The 27,225-nt window shown below is 37.7% G+C and overlaps 2 protein-coding genes and 1 pseudogene across 11 annotated transcripts in view; 2 read left to right on the top strand and 1 right to left on the bottom strand.

The window, feature by feature from the left end:
* Nucleotides 1–27,225, bottom strand: part of NUMB (NUMB endocytic adaptor protein) — a 190,810-nt gene that overhangs the window by 16,116 nt on the left and 147,469 nt on the right. For 7 of the 10 annotated variants that reach the window (XM_034993363.1, XM_034993365.1, XM_034993367.1 and 4 more), the window contains 3 exons: nucleotides 25,048–25,122; nucleotides 19,525–19,557; nucleotides 155–229 (listed from right to left, as the gene is read on the bottom strand). In XM_034993363.1, the coding sequence (XP_034849254.1) occupies nucleotides 155–229; nucleotides 19,525–19,557; nucleotides 25,048–25,122 (183 nt within the window). The remainder of the gene's footprint in view (nucleotides 1–154; nucleotides 230–19,524; nucleotides 19,558–25,047; nucleotides 25,123–27,225) is intronic. The other 3 variants (XM_034993368.1, XM_034993369.1, XM_034993372.1) reach the window with 1 other exon arrangement.
* Nucleotides 1–27,225, top strand: part of PAPLN (papilin, proteoglycan like sulfated glycoprotein) — a 95,930-nt gene that overhangs the window by 50,302 nt on the left and 18,403 nt on the right. The window lies entirely within an intron of this gene.
* LOC118002679 lies at nucleotides 5,117–5,494 on the top strand (annotated as a pseudogene).

Raw genomic sequence — 27,225 nt, 5'->3', positions numbered from 1 at the left:
TAAATTTGTTTTCTGAACACTCATATCTCAGAAGACTGTACTTTGGACGAAGTGGAAGGATACAGAATGACTACAGCAGCTTAACGGCATTACATTTGATCATTAGGGATTAAAAAAAATTAAGCAGTAACATTTAAGCTTATAAAATTTTTACCTTAGTTTTCTCATCCACAACTCTAAGTCCATCTGCTGATACCCACAGGACTGCTTTAACTGCTTTCTTTCCAGTCTTTTAAAGAGAAAGCAAAAAGGAAGGGGGGGGGGGAGACACAAACATATATAATATTTAAAAAAAAGCCATCTTCCCTAGAAAACACTGAGTTCTGCCTTCCAAAAATCACAAGTACAGATGGAGTCCAAGTTCAGGAGGGGTGCCCAAAGCCAGATACTCAAATCAAACTGCAGAAACATTCAGGAAAAAAACAAGCCAAAGCCATTATTTTAGAAACACAATGCAAAACAATAAGATAAAATTAAGTGAAGGGAAAGGGACAGGTGGACTCAAAACCAAGGTATCACATTCCATAAAGGGCAAAGAATTCATAAATAGATTCTTCAGCCCTTTAAGAAATCAACCAAGAAAACCAAGAGTCAGGTAAATATTAAATACATAAGGAGTTACACCACAAGTAGCTTCTACAAATGTATTTACAGTAAAAAGTAATACATAAGTCTAAATTGAGATGCTGACCTATCCTTTGACTCCAATGTGTACAGCAGAACCCTTGGTCATCTGAAATTTTCATGTTAAACACCCAAGAAGTCTTCATTATTCCTTTAACCATCTTTAAAGACCATTATTTCTTCCCTCACGATTAACACAGAACTGGTTTAGTTTTTAATTTGATATTAAATGCATGGAGACATTTTGGGGACATAGGAGGATTAAAAAACTTGAAAAAAATACTAATATTATTACATGAATTCTTTTTACTGGCTGAGAAAAGACTTCTTTTGGCACACAAGAATCACGTGAGAACAAGCTGATGTATGCGTATTCCTGTGATGGAATGAAATGGGACAGTGGGACTTTGTAATAGTAATTTAACAGCTTCCTGTCTCTTCAACTGCTCCAAGGATGAAAGCAAAATAAAAGCTAAGAATAGGTATCAGATTATAGAAAGTATAAATCAAAAGGAATCTGGTAGTAAAACTGCAGCAGCCGCCTCTAGGAGGGACAGAAGAGGATAAAGAAATAGCTACCACTTTCCTCTGTATGTGTCCAAGCCCCGCACTCCTCCACATTTATTTAAATGAACTATGTGCTCCACTCCAGGCTCATCATCTCCACCATCACCAGGCATCTGGTAAGAGCCTATTACATGCCAGGCAGTGGAAACACTTCTAAGAGTTGATAGTCCACTGAAAGGCGACACTTAAACAAAAAAATAATACAGTAGTAAGTGGTATAGTAGGGCTGCAAACAACGTATAATGATGTCAGAAAGGAGGCATGGTCAAATCTACTTGTGGAATCAGGAAGGTTATTCGAATGAGAAGATCAAAGTAGGTACTGACATAATTTTTCTAGATCCACAAGGTAGGGGCAGGGAGGCAGGGAAGTGACAGAGGCAGTGGATATGACAGGCAGAGGCAGCAGCTGCACAGCCCATGGAAGCAAGCAACGTGGCAAGTCTGCATTCTACAAATACTTGAGTATGACTTGAGAGTGGGATGGGTAAGCAAGGAACAGTGGGAGATAAAGAGTAGGAAAGGCTAGTCATGGAGGGCCTTGTATGCTTGCTGAAGAATTCTAATTCTGTGGGCAATTAGGAGCTACTAAACAAATTTTTAAATGCATTTTTAAAATATCACTGTGGCAGCAGTGTAGATGGATTGGAAAGAGACTGACAGGAGGCAGAAAGACCACAACACAATCCCAGATGACAGAAAATGAGGGTGAAGCTCTCTTCATTGAGATAAGGATAGAGATGAGAAAGGTTTTTTTTTTTATTTTTAAGATTTTTTAAAAATTTATTTATTTGACAGAGAGATAGCACAAGTAGGCAGAGCGGCAGGCAGAGGGAAAGGGAGAAGCAGGCTCTCTGCTGAACAGAGAGCCCGATGCGGGGCTCGATCCCAGGACCCTGGGATCATGACCTGAGCCGAAGGCAGCCGCTTAACCAACTGAGCCACCCAGGTGCCCCGAGATGAGAAAGTTTTAAATGGAAAATATAAGGGAGAAGTCAGAGGATGCCTCTCAGATTCCTAGCTTGGGTAATTAGGTATACGGTACCACAACTAAGAGAACAGCAGAGATGCAAAAAGCAAGTTTAAGGAGGGAAGAATAAGATTTCAGTTTTAGACAAGCCAAGTTTGGAATGCCTATGCAATATCCAGGTAGAGATGTATTAATAGGTAACTGGATACAGAGATCTGATGCTCAGCAGAGAATTCTAAAATGGAATTTTAGTTTTGGGAAATATCAATCATGGGAGTAATAAGAGGGCCAAGGACAGGAGAGATTATCAACAAATAATTGGGAGAAGATGAGTCTGAAATATCAGAAAAGGAAAAACCAGGACAGGAGAATGGAGAGACTAGGGTTATTGACACTAAGGGAGAAGGGTTTCAAGAAGTAGTGGGGGTCCAAAATGTCAAATGTTGCAAAGTGATCAAGCAAGAAAAGATGTGAAAAGTGTCCATTGGATTTACCAACAAAGGAGATGTGGTAGAGTAATAAAGGCTGTAATGGTTAATTTTGTGTGTCAAACTGGCTAGGCTATGATTGCAGTTTTATTGTCAAACAGTAGTCTAGATGTTGCTCTGAAGATACTTTATAGATGTGATTAACATTTACAATCAGTTGACTTTAGGTAAAGGAGATCACCCTTGATAATACGGGTGGGCTTCATCCAATCAGTTGAAAACATTAAGGGTTAAAAACAGGTTTCCCTGAAAAGAAATTCTGCCTCAAGTCTCTAACATAGAAATTCTGCCTGAGCTTCCAGCCTGCTGGCTGGCCCTTAAGATTTCAGACTTGCCAGCCCCAATAATTGCATGAGCCAATTCTTAAGTCCCTCTCTCTTTTTTCCTTTTAAAGATTTTATTTATTTATTTGACAGAGAGAGAGATCACAAGTCGGCAGACAGGCAGGCAGAGGGAGAGGGAGAAGCAGGCCTCCCGCTGAGCAGGGAGCCTGATGTGGGGCTCGATCCCAGGATGCTGGGATCATGACCTGAGCTGAAGGCAGACGCTTAACGACTGAGCCACTCAGGCGCCCCTCCCTCTCTCTTTCTATATGTATAGACAGATGCCTAAATATATACATATGCACAAAGAGAAAGAAACAGATGGTGGTCCTCTTTCTCTGGAGGTCCTGACTAATACAGAAGTGGAAGTCAGACTAGGATGAGCTGAAAAGTAAAAGGCAAGACGTGTCTGTAAATATTAAATACTCTCTTTAAAAAAGCTTCCCTAAGCTTCTGCACAGCAAAGGAAACCATCAACAAAACAAAAGGCAACATACTGAATGGAAGAAGATATTTGCAAATGATATATCTGATAAGGGGTTAATATCCAAAATACATGGAAGAATTTATACAACTTAACACCAAAAAACCCAAATAATCTGATTAAAAATGATCTGAGGACCTGGACAGACACTTTTCCAAAGACATACAGATGGCCAAAAGACACATAAAAAGATGCTCCACATCACTAATTATCAGGGAGATGCAAATCCAAACCACAATGAGATATCATCTTAGACCTGTCAGAATGGCTAGAATCAAAAAGACAAAAAATAACAAGTGTTAGTGAGGAGGTAGAGAAAAAGGAACCCTTGTGCACTGTTGGTGGGAATGTGAATTGGTGCAGCCACTGTGGAAAGTACTATGGCAGTTCCTCAAAAAATTAAAAATGGGACTACCATATGATCCAGCAATTCCACTACTGGGTATTTACCCAAAGAAAATGAAAACACTAATTCGAAAAAATATATGCACCCCGATGTTTACTACAGCATTATTTATAAGAGCCAAGTCATGGAAGCAGTCCAAGTGTCCATTGATAGATGAATGGATAAAGAAGAGGTGAGATATACAGGGGCGCCTGGGTGGCTCAGTCGTTAAGTGTCTGCCTTCGGCTCAGGTCATGGTCCCAGAGTCCTGAGATCAAGTCCCACATCGGGCTCCTTGCTCTGTGGGAAGCCTGCTTCTCCCTCTCCCACTCCCCCTGCCTGTGTTCCTTCTCTCGCTGTGTCTCTCTCTGTCAAATAAATAAATAAAATCTTAAAAAAAAAAAAAAAGAAGAGATGAGATACACACACACACACACACACACACACACCCCGATGGAATATTACTTAACCATAAAAAAGAACAAGAGCCTGTTATTTGTGACAACATGGATGGACCTACATGGTATTATGCTAAATGAAATAAGTCAGATAGAGAAAGACAAATACTATATGATTTCACTTATATGTGGAATTTAAAAAACAAAACAAACGGCAGAAACAGATCCCTAAGTACAGAAAACCAACTGATGGTCGACAGAGGGGAAGAGGATGAGGGCATAGACAAAACGGGTAAATGGGAGTGGGAGATACAGGCTTCCAGTTACGGAATGAATAAGCCACAAAGATAAAAGGTGCAGCATAGGGGATATAGTCAATGGTACTATAAGAGCATAGAAACAGGTGGTAGCTACACTTGTGGTGAGCAGAGCACAACACGGAGATTTGTTGAACCACTGTGATGTACACTGTAACTAATGTAACATTGTGTGTCAGCTATACTTCAATGAAACACAATTTAAAAGTTGAAAAAAAAAGTTAAAAAATAGGTGCTGGGACCCAGCATCCACACAGTAGTGGGTACCTTCACAGAAGAGGTCCGAGTGCGGCTCAGACAGTCCTTTGGCTTTTGCACCCAACCAGATGATTTGCCTCCAGGCTCTGAGCCTTCAAAGCACTTCACCTGATTTTCTTGTAAGATTTTATTTTTAAGTAATCTCTACACCCAACGTGGGGCTCAAACCCACAAACCTGAGATCAAAAGCCACAAGTTCCACTGGCTGAGCCAGCCAGGTGCACCACACTTCACTTGATCAGATACTTGTCCAGGCTCTTGAGTCAAGAAAGCTTACTTATAATAAGTAAGCTTTGACTAAAGATGATATCCTGGTTTGTTCAAGAAATTCACCTTTCAAAAAGACATGAAGAAACTGTATCACGAATATTGTTACTTCGACAAATGGAGAATTAATTTGTAGATGAAAACAAGGAAAAGGCTTCTCAGATGCAAACAGCTGAGACTGCGTTTAAAAGGAACCTTAGTCTTTTAAAGGATATAGAAGCAGCAGAGAAGTCTTTACAGACGTAGATTTACCCAATTCCACCACTAGAGGTAGTTTCTCTTGCAATTCTTCACTGGGCATCAAAAGAATGTATTCTCAAATGGGAACAGTTTCTTTTAGGAAGAGCACCATATCCTACTGGTGTTGAAAATGAAAATGAAGCAGAAAGTACCATTCAAAATGAGGCGCAGTGATAACTTCTTCACACACTCTTTCAAAAAACCTGTTTAGTACAGCTGAATATTAAAGAACATGCAGGTCGTTTCAGGAACTTTAAGAATAAAATATGCTCATATTGTCCCATTACCTCCTCAATGACCATGAAGATATGAGAATCTACTGACAAGTCTCAGGTTATCACTTTGAGACCTACTACTACTTCATGGTCATGAATTTGCTTTCTTCCAAATCCATGGAAGTGTTAAGAGCTAACATTGAAAGGTGGACTGTTATTAATAAGTCACTAAATGAAAAAACTATGATAAAAAATAAGTTTTCCTACAAAAAAAATAAGTTTTTCTACAAAAAGAAGCTATAGGACAATGGGGGACAGGCAGAGGATCAAGGGAGATCTTTAAGAATTATGATAAACTAGCAAGATATACTAGAAACAGAATGGGCTTTGGTGTAAGAGAAATAGTCTGAATTCAGTGCCACTATTCATAAGCTAAGCAAGTTATGGAGCCCCCTGAGCTTCCATTTCCTTCATCTGTAAAGTATCCGTAGGATTGGTAAAAGGATCAGAGATACATATAGTACTTGAAATTGAAAGAGGGTAATAAATAATTCTTGAAATTGAAAGGGGGTAATAAGTCATTGGTAGCCATTTATCATCAATAGTAACTTTAAAAAACTTCTCCCAACAGTGAAGCTTCTTGAAAGACATACGTTAAACAAGAATAGATCATGCTTACATAATGAAGGAGAAAAGCCAGTGGAGAATGGAGACTGAAGGCCCGAGAAAGGGAAAGTCCTCTAGGAGGCGGGATGGGATGGGGCTAGAATACAGGTTTTAGACAGGAAGAGGGATGTCCCTTCCGTGAAATGGAGTAACAGGGTAAAGCTGGGTAAAATGAAGACAGATCTGTAAAGGAGGAAGTGGCAAGCTGAGGAAGCTCACTCTGGAGAGCCATAAATTCATCTGCGAAGGAGAGATTACCTGCTTTACTTTGCTGGGGAGAGGAAGGCAGACAGGCACAGTGAGTTGGTCAACACATATAATAGAAGCAGAGGGGCTGCACAGCATAGTGACTCAGAGCTTGAACTCTGGAACCAGGCTGTTGTCTGGGTCTGAATTCTGGTTCGGCCACTTACTAGTATGACCAAGGGCAAATTACTTCTCTTAAGCTTCAATTTCCACACCTTAAAATGATGGTAATTTCACATACCTCATGGGATTATTATGAGAATGAAGTAAGTTGATACACGTAAAAGGTTTAGAACCAGGGTGATTATATAATTCACTGTCCAAACTGGACCCTTTGAAAGTGAAAGGGGGCTCTATTAAAACCCAGAAACAGGTGTTATACTGGGACTATTTCAGACAAATTGGGACTATAGTTACCCTACTGCCAAGAGTAACTGCCCATATTTAACCAACTCTTATTTAGCATTTAGTATTTTGCTACAAGATAAGCTCCATGAGGGCAGGGGTTTTTCTGTATTTATTGTTCCTGTTGTATCCTTCGAGCTTAGAACAATGCCTGGCACAGCAAAGGAGTTTAAGAAATATTTCTTGAAGGAATAAATTTGCCAAATATCTATTGTAGGGGACAGGAGACAGTTGATCAATGACACAGAAGACTGCCAGATGGCACTGAAAATCCTGTGTAAGGAAATGAAATTTGCATCTTTATCAATCCACTCCTTGTGCAATTGTTGCCTGCAGCGTTCAGCAGCTGAGTCAACACAACGGACTAATTTCAGGTTGGGAGAATGAAAATAGAAAAAAATCAAAGGTTATTTGATTGACTGACTGATTTTAAAAAGTTTTTATTTAAGTAATCTCCACATCTAATGTGGGGCTCGACTCATGACCCTGAGATCAAGAGTCCCAGGTTCCTCTGACTGAGCCAGCCAGGTGCATCTCAAAGGTCATTTTTGAATGGGACTGTTCCTCATTTAGTCTCCCTACCGTATATAGCAAAATATATTTTCTTGGCCCAATTATACTGTTACAATAACATCTCTGCTTTTTGAGGTCTGTCTATATAATAAACTTTATGGTGCTGGGCTAATGTACCACTGAGGCACTGTATCTGTCATATTTCATGGCCTCTGATTTTCTAAATGGCGGAAGAAAACAGATAATATGAATTCTTCTTGCATTTGTTCCTACTTTGGGTGCTGATTCTTGAATGTCATGATAGTCTGCCACAATATAGTTATTTCAAACAGGTATTGAGATATTAACACTCAAAGATACCTGTAGTTGAATTCAAATCCAGACTTTATCATACAAACTCTACGGCAGCAATGCTCCTGTACTATCTGTGCACTTTACAATCTTCCATTCCGATCATATAAACTAAGATTCCTAAGCACTTTTCAGAAAATGATAAAAGTCACAGAAGATGAAGGTTTTTGCTTTTGTTTGCCTTAAAACTGTCTATTTAAGCCAATATCCTAGGACATAAGGTCAAAGCTAACAAAAAGACTGAAATACAAAGATAACCCAGGGTAAGTATGAAATATAGAATTTCGGTACAGTTAGTGACATAAACACCTCTTTACAAAAAAAGACTACATATACTTCAGAAACTAATAAAATGTAGTAGCTAGGGTAATGTCTATGTGAGACATGAAGAATTATTTCATCACTTGTTCCAACACCTATTTTAAAAATAATTTCACAGTTATAGGTAGAATTCACACTGACTAGTCAATTATGAAAAAGTTTTACAACAAAAAGGAAACCGCTTATTCTTCAAGGAAAGAAAATGGGTTTAACATGGACAGAACTTCAGTAAGTTCGAATTTAAACTGGTAAAATCTGAAAAGGATCAGGTTAACCTATGAAAGATGACAAATGTCAAGTATAACTAAGCTAGTAACCACTCAACTCTCTAAATATCCAACTTAGAATTTTAAAATTTACATCTGCCATAAACACCTTTTATTATGGGCAGACATAAACCAATACAGAAATTAAGCAGGCTCTGATATTGGAGAAAATGATAGAAGGTAGTGAATCTATTACTGTTTGCTGAATTAGGAAACCTGCACTGCAAGTTAAGAGAAATGCACAGGTAATCTTCAAATGAAAACACCAGTGAAGAAACACAAAATGGTTGCAAAAATGACACAGAAATAGTAACTTTAGCTCAGTACACTGAAAGATCACTTTCCCCTAAGTATAAAAGGTACTCACAATAAAAGGCAATTGAAATAATCAATTACAATAAAGAACTGCCATCTGCCTACTTATCCCCAGAGTTTGTTTTTTTAAAGTAGATCCCACTTAAAAAAAGAAAAAGGATGATGATCACATGTTAGTGATATTCTTGGTAGGCAGATTCTTAACAGTTGCTCTTTCATTTTACATATGGGTATTATCTAGGTAAGTACTTCAGATTTTCAGTTGGAGAAATAAGGTTTTAAACTGTTCAAATCAGAGATTGGCAAACTTTTTCTATGAGGGACCAGATGTCAAATATTTAAAGCTTTGCAGGTTATAGAGTCTATGTTACAACTACTCAACTCTGCTATTGTAGCACAAAAGGAGACACAGACAATATATAAACACATGGACATAGCTTTGTTCCAATAAAACTTTATTTACAAAAACAGTGGGCCATAGTTTGCCAACCCTGGATGTAAATCTTCATAATCCTGGAAAGTGACCATTAATTAAATCTTTTTGGAAAGACAATTCATTACATTGAAATAATAGACCCCTTTGAAATTATGTCCCTGAATTATTCTTTTCTTCCTTCCCTCCCTCCTTCCTCCTCCTCCTTTTTTTTAAACAAATGTGCTTATATGCTATCTAATGTGTGTGTGTTTTTTTTAAGATTTTATTTATTTATTTAACAGAAAGCCAGTGAGAGAGGGAACACAAGCAGGGGGAGTGGGAGAGGGAGAATCAGGCTTCCCACTGAGCAGGGAGCCCGATGTGGGGCTCGATCCCAGGATGCTGGGATCATGACCTGAGCTGAAGGCAGACGCTTAACGCTGAGCCACCCAGGCGCCCCCCCGCCTTTTTAAAAAAATTTCTATCTAACGTTTTAAACTGCAACTCAGGGGGCGCCTGGGTGGCTCAGTCAGTTGGGTGTCCGACTCTTGATTTCAGCTCAGGTCATGATCTCAGGGTTGTGAGATCAAGCCCTGCCTCAGGCTCTGTGCTGGGCCTGGAGCCTGCTAAAGATACTCTCTCTCCCTCTGCCCCTCCTCCTCCCCTCTCTCTAAAAATAAATTAAAAAAAATAAAATAAACTGCAACTCAGACCTCAGTGCTGCCCAACTCCAAAGTTCTATGAGTACTAAGATCACCAATGAGATAAGAATGTGCGATTAATCAACATAAATAGAAGTGATATTTGGGGGCAAGATAATTCTGCTGGGCATAGGATAGATAAGAGCAAAAAGGCTAAGCAGCTGTTCTAATGTTTAAGCCTAAGCAAGAAATGCTATAAAGACACTTGGGAAGCATAATATGGCACAACTATGAAATGTTAAGAAGCAACTGCAGCAAGCAGACCAATCTGGGCAGGAGAGGCAGAGCAAGTTACTCTTTCTGAGCAACAGTGATTTGCCATTCTATTGTGAAAAGTTCTTTCTTTACAAACCAAAATGATCTTCAAGTGTAGCCAATGTGTAAAGAACCACTGGTCAGTCTTTGTCACACCTACACACAGAGATAACCCAGTCATTACAGAGTACAGAGATAATGACACACTAACAGGCAACATGAGATGGTGTGCCTTGTAATAAATGAACAAGAAACTTCTTTCCCAGAAAAATTGGCTTTTTGTTTTTTTAATCTGAGAAGGACCTTAAAGTCTATAACTTGGTATCTGAATTTCTGAACAGAATCGTGTAAGGAACAAATTTTGTTTTATAATTCCCAGATACAGTGAATACCCCCTAACGAACAAAGCAGCAAAGGGAAAGAAACACAATTTTCACCAGTATTTGAGACTGGCATTATCTCTAATGGCTGCTTCATTAACACTACGGTAACCCTTTAATCTGGGACACTAGGATACACTATATTTCCTGCACTGTAAGTAAGAGGAGACTTGAAAGGCTTTCAGGAAAAAATAAGGATGGTAGCAAACAGCATGAAAGATGAAGCAAACAGCAAAGGAAAGATTTCTAGAGGTAATTAAGTTCTTCCAGTTTGCCACATCACTTTTAATTGAGGGGAGAGGGGAACCTAAGGATTATTCTAATATTAAGTCCATATGTCAAATATATATAATAGCAGAAATGAAAATTCCACAGGCTTCTTAAATTCAACCTGTCCAAAACCAAATTCATCATACCCCTCCTCACAATGAACAGTTCCCCAATCCTCTTGGTCAATCATACCCAAAGCTTGGGTCATATCTTGTTTCTTTCTGTATATCCCTAGTTTGAATGAATGGATGAATAGGAGCATGTTTTTCTCTCATCCCAGTGGTCCTATGAATGCTGTTCCTTCTGCCTGAAATGCATTTCTCCTCTAATTTCGTTTAACCAGAAGTCATTGCTTTGTGTCTCAGCCTTAGGTGTTACCTCCTCCTAGAAGCCTTCATCATAACCTCTCACATTCATTCTTCCTTTCTGCTCCAGTAATACCTGTTCTTGTCACATGATTTGGTAAGCATTTCTTTACCCTCTGGTTCCTCCCACTACAGGGTGAACTTGAAAGCAGTGCATTGGTCATTCTTTCATTTATTCATTCACTAACTCAAATATTTTGGAACAGCTACTATGGAACACATGCTATTTTAGGCACTGAAGATTCAGCAGTGAAAATAGGTGAAGATTTCAGTCTTTTTTTTTTTTTTAAGATTTTATTTATTTATTTGAGAGAGAGAATGAGAGAGAGCATGAGAGGGAAGAGGGTCAGAGGGAGAAGCAGACTCCCCGCTGAGCAGGGAGCCCGATGCGGGACTTGATCCCGGGACTCCAGGATCATGACCTGAGCCGAAGGCAGTCGCTTAACCAACTGAGCCACCCAGGTGCCCGACGATTTCAGTCTTAAGAGAGCTTATGTTTCAGTAAAGAAGAGATGAACAAATAGGTAAACTATAGGGTATGACAAATAGTGATAAGTCCCATCAGAGAAAAATAAAGCAAGGAAGAAAAATACTGAGTGTGTGTATATGGAGGAAGGTGGTATTTGGAATTTAAAATAGGGTTCTCAGTGAATGCCTCAATTCTCCGTGAATGCCTCACTGAGAATGGGGCTTTTGAGCCAAGAACAAAAAGAGATGAAGAAGTGAGCCACGCATGTATCTGGATGATGTGTGCTCCAGACTAGCGGTTATAGCAAGTGCAAAGGGCAGAAGCACACCTGGTATGCTCAAGGAATAGCAAGGAGGCTAGTGTGGCTGGAACTGAGGGAGTGAGAGTAGGAGAAGACAGGAAAAGGGACAGAGGGAATTCATGTACAATGGCCTATAAGACCCAAAAGACTTTGGCTTTTATTCGAGTAGGGCAGGAAGCTACTGGAGGATCTGGGGCAGTGGAGCAACATAATCAGCCCTCTGTCTTAAAAAGATCACTCAGGCTGGTACCTTGAGAACAGCTGGTAGAAGGACGACAATGAAAGCAGGGAAGTAGAACACTACTGCAACGACTGAGACGAGAGGAGAAGCTGGCTTGGACCAGGGCAGTAGTGTGGTGGCAGTGAGACAGGAACTGTTGGTGGGATATGGATGTAACAGAAAGAGAGGGGTCAAAATCAGATCCAGGATTTTTGGCTAGAGCACAGGTATAGAGTTGCTCTATACTGAGATGGGGAAGATTAGGGGAAAGTAGTTTGGGAGGGACAGATTAGGGATTTGTTTTGTGACATGTGAGTGTGAGTTGCCTGGTGTAAAGTGTTTAATGATGATAATAACAATACCTAACACGTATCTACTATGGCAGGCTGTTTTGTACACTTTGCTTATATTTACTTATTTGATCTTCACAATAATCACATGATGCTGGTATTAGTATTATCCTTTTTTTTTAATAGGTGGGGAAACTGAGGTACAGAATAGTTAAGAACGTTTCCCAAGGTCACAAAGCTAGTAGGTGGCTGAGCCAAGATTAAATGCAAGCACCTGACTCCCTAGAATCTATGCCCTTAACCCCTATGCTATACTGCTTCTATGATGGAAATACCACTATGCAGTTCAGGGAAGATGTCTGAAGACAGAAGTTTCAGTCATCAGCATAGAGATGGTATTTAAATCCATGACACTGAATGAGATCATCAAGGGAGAGGTGTAGGTAGAGAAGAGTCCACAGACTGGGAAGTAGGCAGCAATACGAGGGAAAACCAAAAACAAGATCCCTGAACTCCAAATGAACAGCGTTTCATAGCAGGACAGGAATGGACTATGACAAAACTGCTAATAGGTCAGTAGGATCCTTGGAATAATGATATAGAAGAAAACTTAATAAGAACAGCTTTGGTGGCGTGGTGAGGGTAAAAGCCTAATGAAATAGGTTTAACAGAGGAAGGGAGAGCAGAAACTAAAGGCACCAAGAAGAAACTTTAAGAGGATTTGTTTTGATCCACTATAGAAAGAAAAACTGAAATGGACAGCTGTGTGGGGAGCATTGCTGGAGTAAGTAAGAGCTGGAAGAAGAAGAATCTAGTGGAGGAGCTGGCCTTGGCTGGGAGCACAGACAGTTCATCCCTTCCGTAGGAGGGAAAACAGAGCATATGGGATGGGCATAGATGTTGGTAGATGAGTAGATGTGGTGGCGGCACATGCAAGAGTTTTCCTCTGATTGATTCTATTTTTTCAGTGAAGTAGGAAGCAAGGTCACCAGCCGAAAGAACAGAGTAAGAAATTCGGGAGGCTTAAGGAAAAAGGAGGAGGTGTCAAATAGTTATCTAAAAATGAGACAGTAAATGAGTTTTAAAAAATGAAGACTGTCTTGCTCCTCTTTATATGTCTTGCTCCCTAGTCTGTTTTAGACACTGTGACTTGAACTTGATAACACTGTGGGTTTTTTGTCTGTTTGTTTTTTTAAGATTTGAGAGAGCAAGCGAGAGAGCATATGAGTGGGAGGGACAGAGGGAGAGAGAAAGAGAATCTCAAGCAGACTCCGTGCTGAGCGTGGAGCCTGACTTGGGGCTCAATCTCATGACTCTGAGATCAAGACCTGAGCTGAGATCAAGAGTCGGGTGCTTAACCTACTGAGCCACCCCGGTGCCCTATTTCCTCACTTTAAAGAAAAGGATCCAGAATGAAGGTAAGCACTAAGTATGATTTTTTATAGAGGAAAAAAATCTGGGAAATCTAAAATAGAATGTAGATGTGAGTACACATACTTAAGAGTAGTCATAAATACCAGTGTTTACTCTTTAGAATTAGGTAAAAACAATATAACCATGTACTACTTTTCAACCATGCATTCTCTAAAACATAACCATTTCTAATTATGCCATTTAACAACTGAAAAAGTGTAAGAACGTGAGAAAAATATATTTGGCAGTACATTAACAGGATCTGCTAGAACAGATAAAGTATTTTAGGTGATTTTTATAGAAAGTGCCCCCTTCCCCCATCCAAAGTGACATAATAGCTCAGGGAAGAATTCACAAACTCAAATGCCTAAAGGATTAAGAGCAGGTAACAAAATGAGTGACACAGGCTGAGTGTAAGGATGATAGGGCGTTGCTGGTGCTGTTGCAGCCAACAGGCAACCAAGGGTACAGTGGTTCCTCAGCTCGAGCCACTGCTGCCACACAGAAAGCATTCCATTTTGCCAGATCTTCTCATTCTTAAGATATTCTTTTTATGTGAAAACTTTCAGTGTTTGAAATTTTGGCAACTAATTCAAATTTATAAACTGCTCAGGGCACACGAAGCATGTTTGTGGGAAGCATTCAGGCCCCTGAGCTATCTGGTGTACTTCTGAATAAGAGAACATCAATATGGAGTAGGTGAAGAACTGTACCATCTTACAGAAAACCTTGGTTTCAGGGTAGGCACTGCCCTTTACTACTAACTGGGTGACCTCTTTGAGCTTGTTTATTCATTTGTAAAATGTAGTTTCATGAACTATCCTGTTTAATTCATGAGTGGTTGTGAGTAGCAGACTAGAAAGTAGGTCAAAGCATATCATAAAGCTCTGTATAAATATAAGCAAACAGCTGTGAGATAATGGAAAATATATATTGGTCTCCGCCCCTGGTTCTGGGCACAGAGCTTCTGAAAACCTTGTAATTTCCTAATTTCCCAAGTGATAAGAGCACTGTGAGCGTCCCTTGTTCTAATATTTGACTCCATCCCTGACACAGAGCTCCTAAAACCCTTGTAAATTCCTAAGTGATAAGAGCACTAGGAGCATCTTTTGTTGGATGAGACAACTTTCGGTAGGCTCCTAGATAAGGGCTGGTCATCAGAAAGAATAAGCCATGATTAGAAGCTTGGAATTTTTAGCACCACCTCGTACTCCATCCTCCAGAGAAGGAGAGGGGCTAGAAATGGAATTAATAATTTACCATGCCTATGTGAGGAAGCCTCCATAAACTCCAGTAGTACAAGGTTCAGAGAGCTTCCAGGTTGGCAAACACATCATACCAGGAGAGTGTCACACTCCCTCTCAACAGGGACAGAAGCTCCTGTGCTTGGAATCCTCAGACCTCACCCTATGTAGTTCTTGTGTTCTTCTGTTTCTGTTATCACATATTTTTTTTTAGAAAGTTTTTTTTTTAAAGATTTTATTTATTTATTTGACAGAGAGAGACACAGCGAGAGAGGGAACACAAGCAGGGGGAGTGGGAGAGGGAGAAGCAGGCTTCCCGCGCAGCAGGGAGCCCGATTCGGGGCTTGATCCCAGGACCCTGGGATCATGACCTGAGCCGAAGGCAGACGCTTAACGACTGAGCCACCCAGGTGCCCCTGTTATCACATACTTTAAATAAACTAGTAAACATAATATTTCCCTAAGTTCTGTGAGCTGCTAGCAAATTAAACCTGAAGAGGAGGTTGTGGGAGCCTCCAATTTGTAGCCAAACTGGACAGAAGTTGTAGGTAACCTACAGACCTATTACTTATGACTGGCATCTAAAGTAGGGTGGGAGCAGTCTTATGGAACTGAGCCCTTAACCCGTGGTGGGATCAGACACTATCTTCAGGCAGACAGCGTCAGAATGGAGTTAAATTGTGGGATAACTAGCTGATCTCGCAAAAAACTGCTTAGTGTAGGGAAAAAGATCTCTACACATCTAGAGACCAGAAATGAAGTGCTTTGTGTGAGTAGTAAAGGAAACTCAGGAGAAAGACTAACAGGAGGTAGACTGAACTGAATTTTTTCCAATATGAGGGCTTTAAAAAGAGACCAAATAGGGTAGCCTAAGAACATTTCATATCTCTGTATTCAGTCAGTTCCTCATAAAATGTAAATACAGATTACTTACCTCATGGAGCTCCTCAAATATATTAAAATTATAAAATCTTTTTCAAGTGTTAAGTGCTATGTAATTACTTGGTTAATCAAGTATTTGCTTGGTATGGCCAAATACATTAATGAACCTGAATACAGTACTTCCTAAAGGCTGAGTGCATTCTTGGCTCTCCTAATAACAGTGAGCAATTTAATGTAGCTAGTTTGGAAAAAGTTATTTCAGGTTTTCAGGGTTGTTTTTTTTTTCCTGTTTTAAGATGTGTGTAAGCTTACAAGGGCTAAATAATACAGTTCTGTAACAGACTCAGGTTTATCTGTTCCCTACTGTGAATGCTTGTGGAGGCACTCCTCCCATTAACGGGTGACACAGAATAGAGAAGTGACCGTTGGTCAGGTTCAGGAAACAACTTAGGAAAATGAGGAAGCAGTCCTCCTGGCTATGATTCAGGGCTAATAATCCTTCCATCTACCTACTTTTATGCAAATATGTTTAATGGAAACACCTCTTGATAACTGTTGTCCTCTTTATCTTGGACCATTAAACCAAACATGACGTGAAGGCTAAGAAATTCTCAAAATTTATGAGAAAATTGTACTGGATTAAAAACTCTCTATCAATAGTTAATAATATTGTAGTAACTTTGTATGGTTACAGATGGTAAGTACACTTTTCATAATGAGTGTCTCGTAATTAATTATAAGATCACTATCTCGTACACCTGGAACTAATACATGTCAACTATACTTCAATTAAAAAAATAAACAAACTCCCTATCATATACTGTTCTATGAGATTCTTCATTTTCAGCTTTCATTAAACCACAACTGGCCTGGCAAACTTGACAAACCAAGTGTCTTTCACCAGCCTATTTCTTGTAGCTTAGTGTGGAAGTGAGCTGAATGATGGCAACTTGAAAGATTTAAAATGCTCCATTTTAAAAAGTTTTTCAAAAAAATAAAAGTTTTTCATTTAAAAGCACATTTCTGGTAAGATTATGGGTAATGCTTTTTTTCCCTGTTGGTTTTCCAAATTCTTTAAATGATTTATTATAATTTAAAAAATTGTATGTTAGAATAAAATCGCCCTGCCATAAAAAGAATTCTCCCCTCAATAACAAAAGAAAAGAATTCTGACAGTCACATTTGTTCATAGATGCTATAATGAGATTGTTTAGCATCATTTTTTCTTTTTTAAAAGTTTTTTTTTTTTTTTTAAGATTTTATTTATTTATTTGACAGAGAGAGTGTGCACACAAGCAGGGGGAGCTGCAGGCAGAGGAAGAGGGAGAAGCAGTCTCCCCGCGGAGCAGGGAACCCGACACAGGGCTCGATCCCAAGACCCCGGGGGATCATGACCTGCGCCAAAGGCAGACACTTAACTGACTAAGCCACCCCGACGCCCCCCCCCAACCCTGCCTTTTTAAAAGTTTTTATTTAAATGCCAGTTAGTTAGTTAACATACAGTAAAACATTAGTTTCAGGTCTACAATTTAGTGATTCAATACTTCCATACGACACCTAGTGCTCATGAGATGCTTAGCATCTTTTAAGGAAATCCTGTGAGATTTAAATATCTCCAAATAATAAAATGTTAGTAGCATGATTTAAATATCTCCAAATTAATAAAATACTAGTTTGAACCACTGAAAAAGACTCTTTAAAAGCCTTTAATAAAAAAGCAAGTTGACTAGAGGTAAAATCCAAAGTTTAATTACTACCTTCAAAGAAGAAAGAAAGTGAAATGAGTTTATAGGAAGTTATTTAATTAGCATCTTTTAAGGTTAAATCTTTTATTTTTTTTAAATATTTTATTTATTTATTTATTTTTTAAAGATTTTATTTATTTATTTGACAGAGAGAGACACAGAGAGAGAGGGAACACAAGCAGGGGGAGTGGGAGAGGGAGAAGCAGGCTCCCTGCAGAGCAGGGAGCCCGATGTGGGACTCGATCCCAGGACCCTGGGATCATGACCTGAGCCGAAGGCAGTCGCTCAACCGACTGAGCCACCCAGGTGCTCTAAAGATTTTATTTTTAAGTAATCTATATACTCAGTGTGAGGCTCAAACCCATAACCCAAGATCAAGAACCATATACTCCACTGATGGAACCAGCGAGGCATCCCAAGGCTAAATCTTTTATTTATTTATTTATTTATTTTTAAGATTTTATTTATTTATTTGACAGAGAGAGACACAGCGAGAGAGGGAACACAAGCAGGGGGAGCGGCAGAGGGAGAAGCAGGCTTCCCGCCAAGCAGGGAGCCCGATGCGGGGCTCGATCCCAGGACCCTGGGATCAGGACCTGAGCCAAAGGCAGACGCTTAACGACTGAGCCACCCAGGCGCCCCAAGGCTAAACCTTTTAAACTTTGGTTGTCACTAATATGAGAACAGAGTAATTATATAGCACAGTGATCAACAATGTGAGCTCTGAAGTCCAATTATCTGGGTCCAAATTTTAGCTTCTACCACTTATTGTATCTGCGAATTTGGGCAGGTTGCTTCTGTAAACTTTAGTTTCCTCATTGTAAAACAGGGAGAATAATAATGTCAGTGTTATTTTAAGGGTTAAGTGAGATGATTCCTAATTTTCTTTCTCATACCACATAAATTTATCATGTTGCAAAATGCAGTGAAACAGCTAAGAAGCACAGTGTGACCCAGTTCAGCTACAATGTAGGTGCACCATGACTCCATTCTGTATAGCAATGAATATTGCCACTTTGGGATTGATTTCAAAGTGAGAGCTACCTTTATTCCCTAACACCATGTTATTAACTTTTTAGTAATTCTCCTTTTGGTATGTTTTTTCTATAAACCAAATCAATATTTTCTATAATCTATCCTTTTTTTTTTTAAGATTTTATTTATTTATTTGACAGAGAGAGCGACACAGCGAGAGAGGGAACATAAGCAGGGGGAGTGAGAGAGGGAGAAGCAGGGTTCCCGCAGAGCAGGGAGCCCGATGCGGGGCTCGATCCCAGGACCCTGGGATCAGGACCTGAGCCGAAGGCAGCCACTTAACCAACTGAGCCACCCAGGCACCCCTGTATATATATTCTTAATTCTAAGGAAGTCAGAACATTAAATAATCATTACTTGAAAAGCATGTACACAGAAGGAACATCCCACACAATGACAGATTATTTGGCAGACTACTCATTAAGATAGTTTTTCTTAGATTAGCAGCCCAGGCTAAACACAACAGAATCCCCAAAGATAAGTTTATGTACTTTCACTCACTTCACCTGAAATTTAATTTAGATGGAAAAAAAGCATTTGCATTGAAAGTAAAATTTGGGGTACATTCAATTTCCATTTGAACTTAATATTTCTTCCCATTTCTCTGTCAATATTGAACACTAAGTAGAACCCACTTGTTAAAAATCCAGCTAATACGCTAATATGAACAGTTCTGCAAGATCAAATTAAATTTATTTTAACATCTAGCCTTGAGGAAATAATACTTTTCAACCTATTTGCTTTCTTTATTGGATTTTAGTATCAAAAGACACACAGTTAATATCATAGATAGCAACTTTCCAATTTATTAATTTCTACATATAGTTAAATCAATTCCTATATTATAAAAAAATGAATGTCAGTGCTATACTAGGGGTGTAACTCCTTATAAAGCAAGCACAAATGTGGCATCAAACTTACTTTTCCAAAGAAGCCTTTGAAGAACTTCCTTTCCTGGAGGAACAGGGGGACAAGTCGAGCGCTATTATTGTATGGGCTAAATGTCCCAGGGTTTCACACCAATAAGCACATACTGAAGTTGGGTAAAGGGCAAAGTAGGAGAGGGAGAGGGAGTGAGAGTTTTAAAGAGTTATCCATACCAGGAGTGACAGGGAAAAAGGAAGGGTGCATGAAAATGCAGGGAAACATACTGTATGGCCTAAGAATCCATGGAAAGAGAAGAAATCAGAACCTGTACCCATGCAGAACAACTAGTTAGTTTAGTATTCTCTATTTACTTTTGAAACAGAGATTATCCAAATTTGGCAGCAGAGAAAAAGATTAAGACATATTGGTTTGGTGAGATTTGTATTTTAAATTTCCTAATAGTGAGTAGTAAATACATATTTCAATTTCCATACACACTTTTCAATTTAAAAATCAGTGGTCTACTATATGGAAGTCATCAATTAAAAAAACAGTCCACATTTGAATAACCACATAAAAAATGCAACACATAAAATTAAGAGTGTGCAGCAAGAATCTTTGTCAGACTTTTTCTTACTAAGTTCAAGATGTCACTTAGAGAATCCTTACTCATCCATTGGGATCAATTTGTAAGTATGTGTATGTGTGGACTGATCAATTCCACAACAATCATGGGGAAATAATAGATACGTTCTATTCCAAACACAGAATAAATCGTCTTTAAAGAACACAAAGCTAATGCTTTCACTGCAGATGAAAAATATATCTGAGAACCAAACAACATCTGTGAACCACAAATGAAATTTTAAAAATAGGGTTTTGTTTTCTTTTAAAATGCTAGTTTTAGAATAAAGAAACTTGCATTGACAGTTATAAGTATACAACTCTGAGACTATGTAGATAAGAGAGACAGCTATCTATGGTTCCAGCACCAATTCTTTTTTTTTTTTTTTAAGATTTTTTATTTATTTGACAGAGCACAAGCAGAGGGAGAGAGAGGGAGAAGCAGGTTCCCTACTGAGCAAGGAGCCCGATATGGGACTCGATCCCAGGACCCTGAGATCATGACCTGGGCCGAAGGCAGCCGCTTAACCGACTGAGCCACCCAGGTGTCCCACCAGCACCAATTCTGAAGCATGTAGAAACTTTGAAAACTGGCCACCATTTAAGATCAGAAGAACTTACGCAAAGTAGGTGGGTTCTAACCCAAGCTATCTTAACTTTACATTTCCTAACTTTGGTTGAACTATTTAAGTTTTTATAATCAGTTTTTCCTAACTTTGAACTATTTAAGTTTTTATAATCAGTTTTTAGTGTTGGATAAATGTCTAGGAAAAAGACAACTGTACTGAAATTTTACTCTTTCAATTTGTAAAGTCATTCACTACTCTCAAACACTGAAGAGTTTGTTTCCTCCCCAAGTTTTGAAAATCACCAACAGCATCAAATATTTCCAAAAAATGTTTTGAACTTAAGATGGAAAAACAATAAATTGGGGTAGTTATTGCAATAAGACTAAGTTTATTTCTACTGCCAAGTTTGGTGACCCTAGTTTTGTTAGACTGTGAGTGACCATCAGCTTTTAAAGATGCAGCCAAAGTTAAAAGATTCACCATTCTTGAGGGACAGGGACGTGAGGAAAGAGATCTGTTAATATTTAGTTCAGCTCCCAGAAAAGCTCTTGTTAAACATGTAGTTTGCCCTCTTTTCATAAAAGATCTCAGTTGTTAATGAAAAAAGTTGACGTGCAAAATGCATTAAAAGATAGTTATTAGAGAGTATTAGTGCTTTTAAAAAAAACAAGTTATGATTCTTTTACCTGCTAAAACAAGAACATATATTAAAGCAAATATATCAAATAGTGAATAAAAAACCAACATATTAGGAACTGTCAGTATAATGAAACTAGTCTAAAACCAAGACAGAGAGGGAGAGACATTTAGAGACAATGGGAAGAAAAGACCTTTTAAAAGGAAGAACATCTTGGACCAGTGTCAAGCAAGATAACCAAAGGCCCGAAACACTTTTTACAAAACAGACTGATAAATGACATTACTACTCACCCTGCAACTATGTCAATAAAGGCACTGAAAATGGGCAATAGTTGTTTCTGTCATTTATCCTATATGATCCAAGTCCCAACGTGGCTAATTTGTGCACTTATGTCACAAAGTAGATGAGTTGAAAATAGCTGTAACTAACTTTATCATACAAAGTAAAAAGAATTTAAACATATTTATGCTCTGAGAATCAGGTTTAAAACTTAATCTTAAAAAAAAAAAGGTGATCTTGTTTAGTTATAATATCTTTTCATTTGAGAATATTAATTACACAGTAACTTCTAGTTGAAGTTAAAGTGATCCTAAATTGTAAGGGACTACACTTTGAGAATAAATAAGAACTATACTTGCAAATTATCTGGCTTCTTCAATTATTCACAAATTTAAAAAGCTCCAGAATGTCACATTTTTAGTTCAAACGTCATTCAAGTGATAGGTTTAAGATGTTTGTTTTGCTGCTTAACTTGTATATCTGAGCTATATAATTCTTTAAATTTTAAAACTCTGGCATTCTAACTAAGTTCCAAAAACATGTTATTTCTTCTTTAATCTGTAATCTTGTACACTTCTACATTTGCTTCCATTTATTTGAAACTCTAAGGAAGGAGACATAGCTTTTGGCACAATATAAGCATCTGGTACAGCAGATAATAAATGTTTGTTAGGTGAATATTTGTTTGGTAAGGGGGGAGGCAACCAGAAATTTCTGCATAGTAAAAATATGAAAAGACAAAAATCTCAAATATTTGTGGACTAATATGGTCTGAGAAGAACAACATCCTGAAGACTTCCAACTTTCTGCAAACTTCTCAGTATAGCCTTAGAAAGAGTATTTATAGGAGAAAGTTTCATTGAGTACAATAAACAGGAAACTGACCTGTTACCCCAAAATTCAAGCTTGCTTTTTAAATACATGTTTGCCTATGTGAAATTATACACAACATTTGTCAAGTCTCTTGGATAGCATTAGTCTGAAAAATTTTAAAGAACTTCTTGAATGAAAAGTTCAGAAGCAGTCAATTCCCCTCAAAGTTCAAAGTTCAAAAGTATGTCCAGAAAAGCAATCAACATAAATAAAACTTCATGTTAGTCATAAATGACCATAGGGAAATAAGGATCATTTAGAGATATACAAAGGGTTTCATAAACTTTAAAACATTAAATGTAAGATACAGTTATGATAATTGTTATGAGATTTGATTTGACCATATTGAGGACTGAACTGTTTTCTGTATATTCTGGAAATAATTTTGGGTGGCTACTATGTGCCAGACACTGTTCCAGGCACAGGCATTATTTTTTAAATGGCAATATGGTTTCTATTTATGGTGAAAATAAAACTTATTAAATTTTATTATCTAAACAGTCTTATACCTCAAATAATGTTTATAAGTTTATAATCTTCATGGTTAAAAAAATAAAAAGGTAAAAAAATTCAGTCAATTAAAAAAATTATTTTTTTAAGTTTATTTATTTACATAAGTAATTTCTACACCCAACATGGGGCTCGAACCCATGACCCCAAGATCAAGAGTCACATGCATTTCTGACTGAGCCTGCCAGGTGCCCCTAAAAAAATTAGTTTTAAAACTAAATGGTGAATAGTGGCTATCTCTGTGATTACAAAAAAAATTTATGTACTGTTTTTATTCATTTGTATTGTACACAATGAACTTATATTATCTATATAATGAAGAGATGCTTCTATACTAGTTAAGAGGACTCACTGCTCATTAAACAGCTAAATACCATTTCTTAATATCTTCTGTGCAAGTTAAAACCACCCCTAGTTTTCCCTTATTTAGAGAGTGAACATGAAGCCATACTCTGAATTAAAGACTTTCTATAGGCTCATTCCACAATGACCTTCTACCTGTAAGTCATGTAAGTTATAAGATTTTGTAGTTTTTGTTATTGTAGTTTGTTTCAGTTCTTTTTAGTCTATTCACTGATTTGCCTGTTGTTTTCAGTCATTAGTATTATGTTTAAATATTCTTTAATAACTAGTAGGACAAATCATTGTATTACTTTTAAAATTTTCTAAGCTAAACTTATTCTTCTAGTGAACTTAGAATTATTCTGTTAAAGAAGAGACTGAATTTATGTTTCTTGGAAAATTACACTGTCTTGAGGCTGTATTTAACTGGAGAATATATTCAGGTAGACATGGCAAGTCTATAAATTATAGCTTCACATACCATAATAGATGAAAATAAGTCCCTTTAACATTAATGATGATTAGAATAGGAAGGGCTTCAATCATTTAAGAATTTAAATGACCAAAATCTGAGGTAAATGGTATGTATGTATGTATGTATATGTATGTGTACATGTTTCTACATATTGGTTTATTTTTTTAGTTCCTTGCATACTATAATCAGTTCTTCTTTTCCTCCTTTCCCTTCTACAACAGATTCACAGACATTTGCTCCAAAATGTAATACACTTCTCTAAGTTGGTTGCTTCTTTAATCTCGTACCTTTTATATTGAGGGATTATAGATGAGAGGTCATATAAAATGTACCAAGAAGCAGAAAAGTTTTGATTAAGCAAACTGAGGAAAAAAAAAAAAAAAGCGCTCATTAGTAGCCAAACTTGTGGCAGCCTACCATACCAGCAAACCCAAAGCAAACAAGTATTTAATGCTCTCTGGGGCAAGGACATGCAGAAGTAATGGTTAAAGCTTTCATAGCAAAGGGGGGAAAAGGCCACACATTGGAGAGAAGGAAGGTTGTGAAGAGGACTGTCAGAGTTTATGAGACATTCTTCAAACCTATCCAAAATATGATATTAACACTTTTATGTGAACCTTTATGAACTGTGAAATCCATTCTCTCCTTTTATTAAATACACAAACATGTGCCTAGGATTTATTCTATGGTAAAACAGGCAAAGAAAACATTATTTATCCTGGAAAAGGACTTTCCATTTCAAGTATGCTGAAGTTTGTGCAAAAAGCAGGGGAAATACACTATTTATGTTAGAGGGGTGTACAGAAGGAAACTGAAGAATAGTAGTCAAGACAGTAAGCCCTCTCCCAACTGTAAACCTCACTAGCCATCATCACAGATAACTCTTCTACTGTTTCTTACAGTAAATTTAACATCAGTAATTTATAACCCAGTTATCAGAGTTAGGTTAAGATGCTAATTGTAACAGTTTTCTCTTCGTTTTAGAACATTATTCACCTGTAAGATTTCATACCACTTGTTTCATACGGGTTCTGAATCAAAAGTACCTTTTAGATAATGTCTGGCCTAACCTGACAAAGTTGGTCTTTATAATTTACACCTTGGGATGGATAACATGTGATGTTCTTTATTAGACAGCCCACATCTTTTGCCTTAAGAGAAACACGGGTCTTATTGGATAGTGAATCACTAAAATCTACTGAGCAAAACCTCTTAAGAAAATATTTCAGTATATAGATCAACAGTGGCAACCATCAAATACATACAGCTTTCAATCTTTTTACAGCATCTTCACAGATGTGCATTCCTCTTGACTCATCAACTTCTACATGGCCAAGGTACTGTAGAAAGAAGAAAAAAGGGTTATTGCTATGCTTATTGAGTAGCTACTATATGGTAGGTATTAGTTGGAAGAAAACTGAATATTGAAATTTCTGCACTCAAGAAACTTCCACTGTATAAGAATTAAGATGTTACTTTACTTACCCTCAGTGTCCTCATAGGAAAAAGAGTCAGAATAAATGTCTCAAAGAATTGTTATAGAGAAGTGAAAAAGTACATGGTAGGCACTAAATGTTACCTAAATTTATTGGATCTGAACATAATAGCCTGTGCTAGACACAGTTACTATATCTCTGAACACAAAAATTATCCTAAAACAAACTGTATGTATACATATGTAAATATGTATACACACATATTGAAAAAGGCACAAATAAAAGTAACAGTTATTCAAAGGCTGAAGAGATCACATACTCCTTTTATCGGGAGCACATAAGAGCAGGGCAGAGAACTAAAAAACAAATTTTAAGAAGGCAATACATTTAAGCTTTAAAAGATGTGTAGAATTTGAAGAGGCAAAAATTGAAAGGTTGGGAAACTAGGTAGAGAGAATTTAACAAAAGTTATAGGTGTGGAATAGCGTAACTATATATCACCAAGTATTCCTGTTTGGCTAGGATATGAGGTATGTACAGCTGAGGAATTTGAATGCTGGAGTCAATGGAGAGTTAATAAAGCATTTATTTATTTTATTTTTTTGCAACATAGTAATGCAATTCAAATTGTACTTTAGTATGGGAATAGTCTTGGCTAAGATAAAGCAGAAGGGATGGTGAAAATATTACAAAAGTGCTCTCTTTTAAAAGGAAATTTATGGTCTGGTTCTGGATACAATTGAGTTGACCACTCTTCCCTGTCCTGCCCATTGAATGAAACCATAAAACCTGAACAGAACGCATGGAGCACCTATTTCAAGTCTCTTTTGTAAAGAGTAGAAAAGATGAGTCCGAGAATACTAGGATCCAAGGTATTTCTGAACTGGAAGGGAGTTACCTCCTACTCTGTTCCTCCATTTTCCCCCTTCCCCTTTTTGATACTTCCAACTTGAACTTAACGCAGCCAGAAATCCAAAAGTGTGTGCTGTGGCAAAGAAAGAACTCTGGGAAAAGCACTCTAGCTGTGGCTCAAGTATTAGATAAGGAAACGCCTTATCCTCAGAGAGAGTATAGGAATCTCCCTTCATTTTATTTATCTCTTTTCATTGTCCTCTCACACCCCAGCTCCCCAAGATATCCTGTGCTAGTGGTATCAGTGGAAACCTGCAAGAGTCTGAGAGAGGGGAACTTTCCTCTTGGTATAGTGAAATCGTGATTCCAGGAAGATGGGACCAAGGCCCTTTCTGCTTCTTTCCCCTCTTTGTATATCTCCCATCATTTGGCCCTGCATGGAGGTGAAATGGTACGAACTCATGGTACAGTAGACTAACAAGAGCCCCAGGAAACGCAGGCATAGAGAGTTTAAGTAACTTGTCCAAGGTCATTCAGCTAGTGAACACTCAAACCCAAGCAGCTTGACCCAGAACACTCTTATAATGCTTACATGGAATTTTTCATTTTTACTCAAATCTTTCCAATACTGAGTAAGTGCATAAAACCAATGAATTAAATCAATTTAGGAAAGTACTCAACTTCAGGTAACAAAATACTTGAGGCATCAATCATGAAGATCATAAACTAAGACCAAAAATGTCTAAAGAATTGTAACAGCTGTAATTTTGAATGATTATTATATAAACAGGAAGAATGCTCACTTTTTAGCGAATCAAATAATGTACTATATATATAGTTCTAAGTTGAAAGAATATAATCTCTTTAGGGCAAATCCGAATATTATGAAATCCAGTAAGAAAAATATTCACATATTCTATTTTGGATTCTCATATATAATGAATCTGTCTACAAATTTTACACTTTCTATCTAGATCCACATTTAGTTATATTCTTTGGTTTTACAGATGATAAACAGTGGTAAAGTAATGTTTTCTCAAACTCAACATCACTGACTCCATTGTAGATATGGAGTATACATAAGAACCTAAAATTTTGGAGAATTTCTAAACTACTACATTAAAAATAATAATGTTTCATATCAATAAGGATGCT

The sequence above is a fragment of the Mirounga leonina genome, unplaced genomic scaffold (genome assembly GCF_011800145.1).
Source record: "Mirounga leonina isolate KUSES-001 unplaced genomic scaffold, KU_Mleo_1.0 Mir_82, whole genome shotgun sequence".
NCBI classification, from domain to species: domain Eukaryota; kingdom Metazoa; phylum Chordata; class Mammalia; order Carnivora; family Phocidae; genus Mirounga; species Mirounga leonina.
Note: the sequence above shows the minus strand (reverse complement) of the source record. Positions and strands in the feature narration are given on the sequence as shown.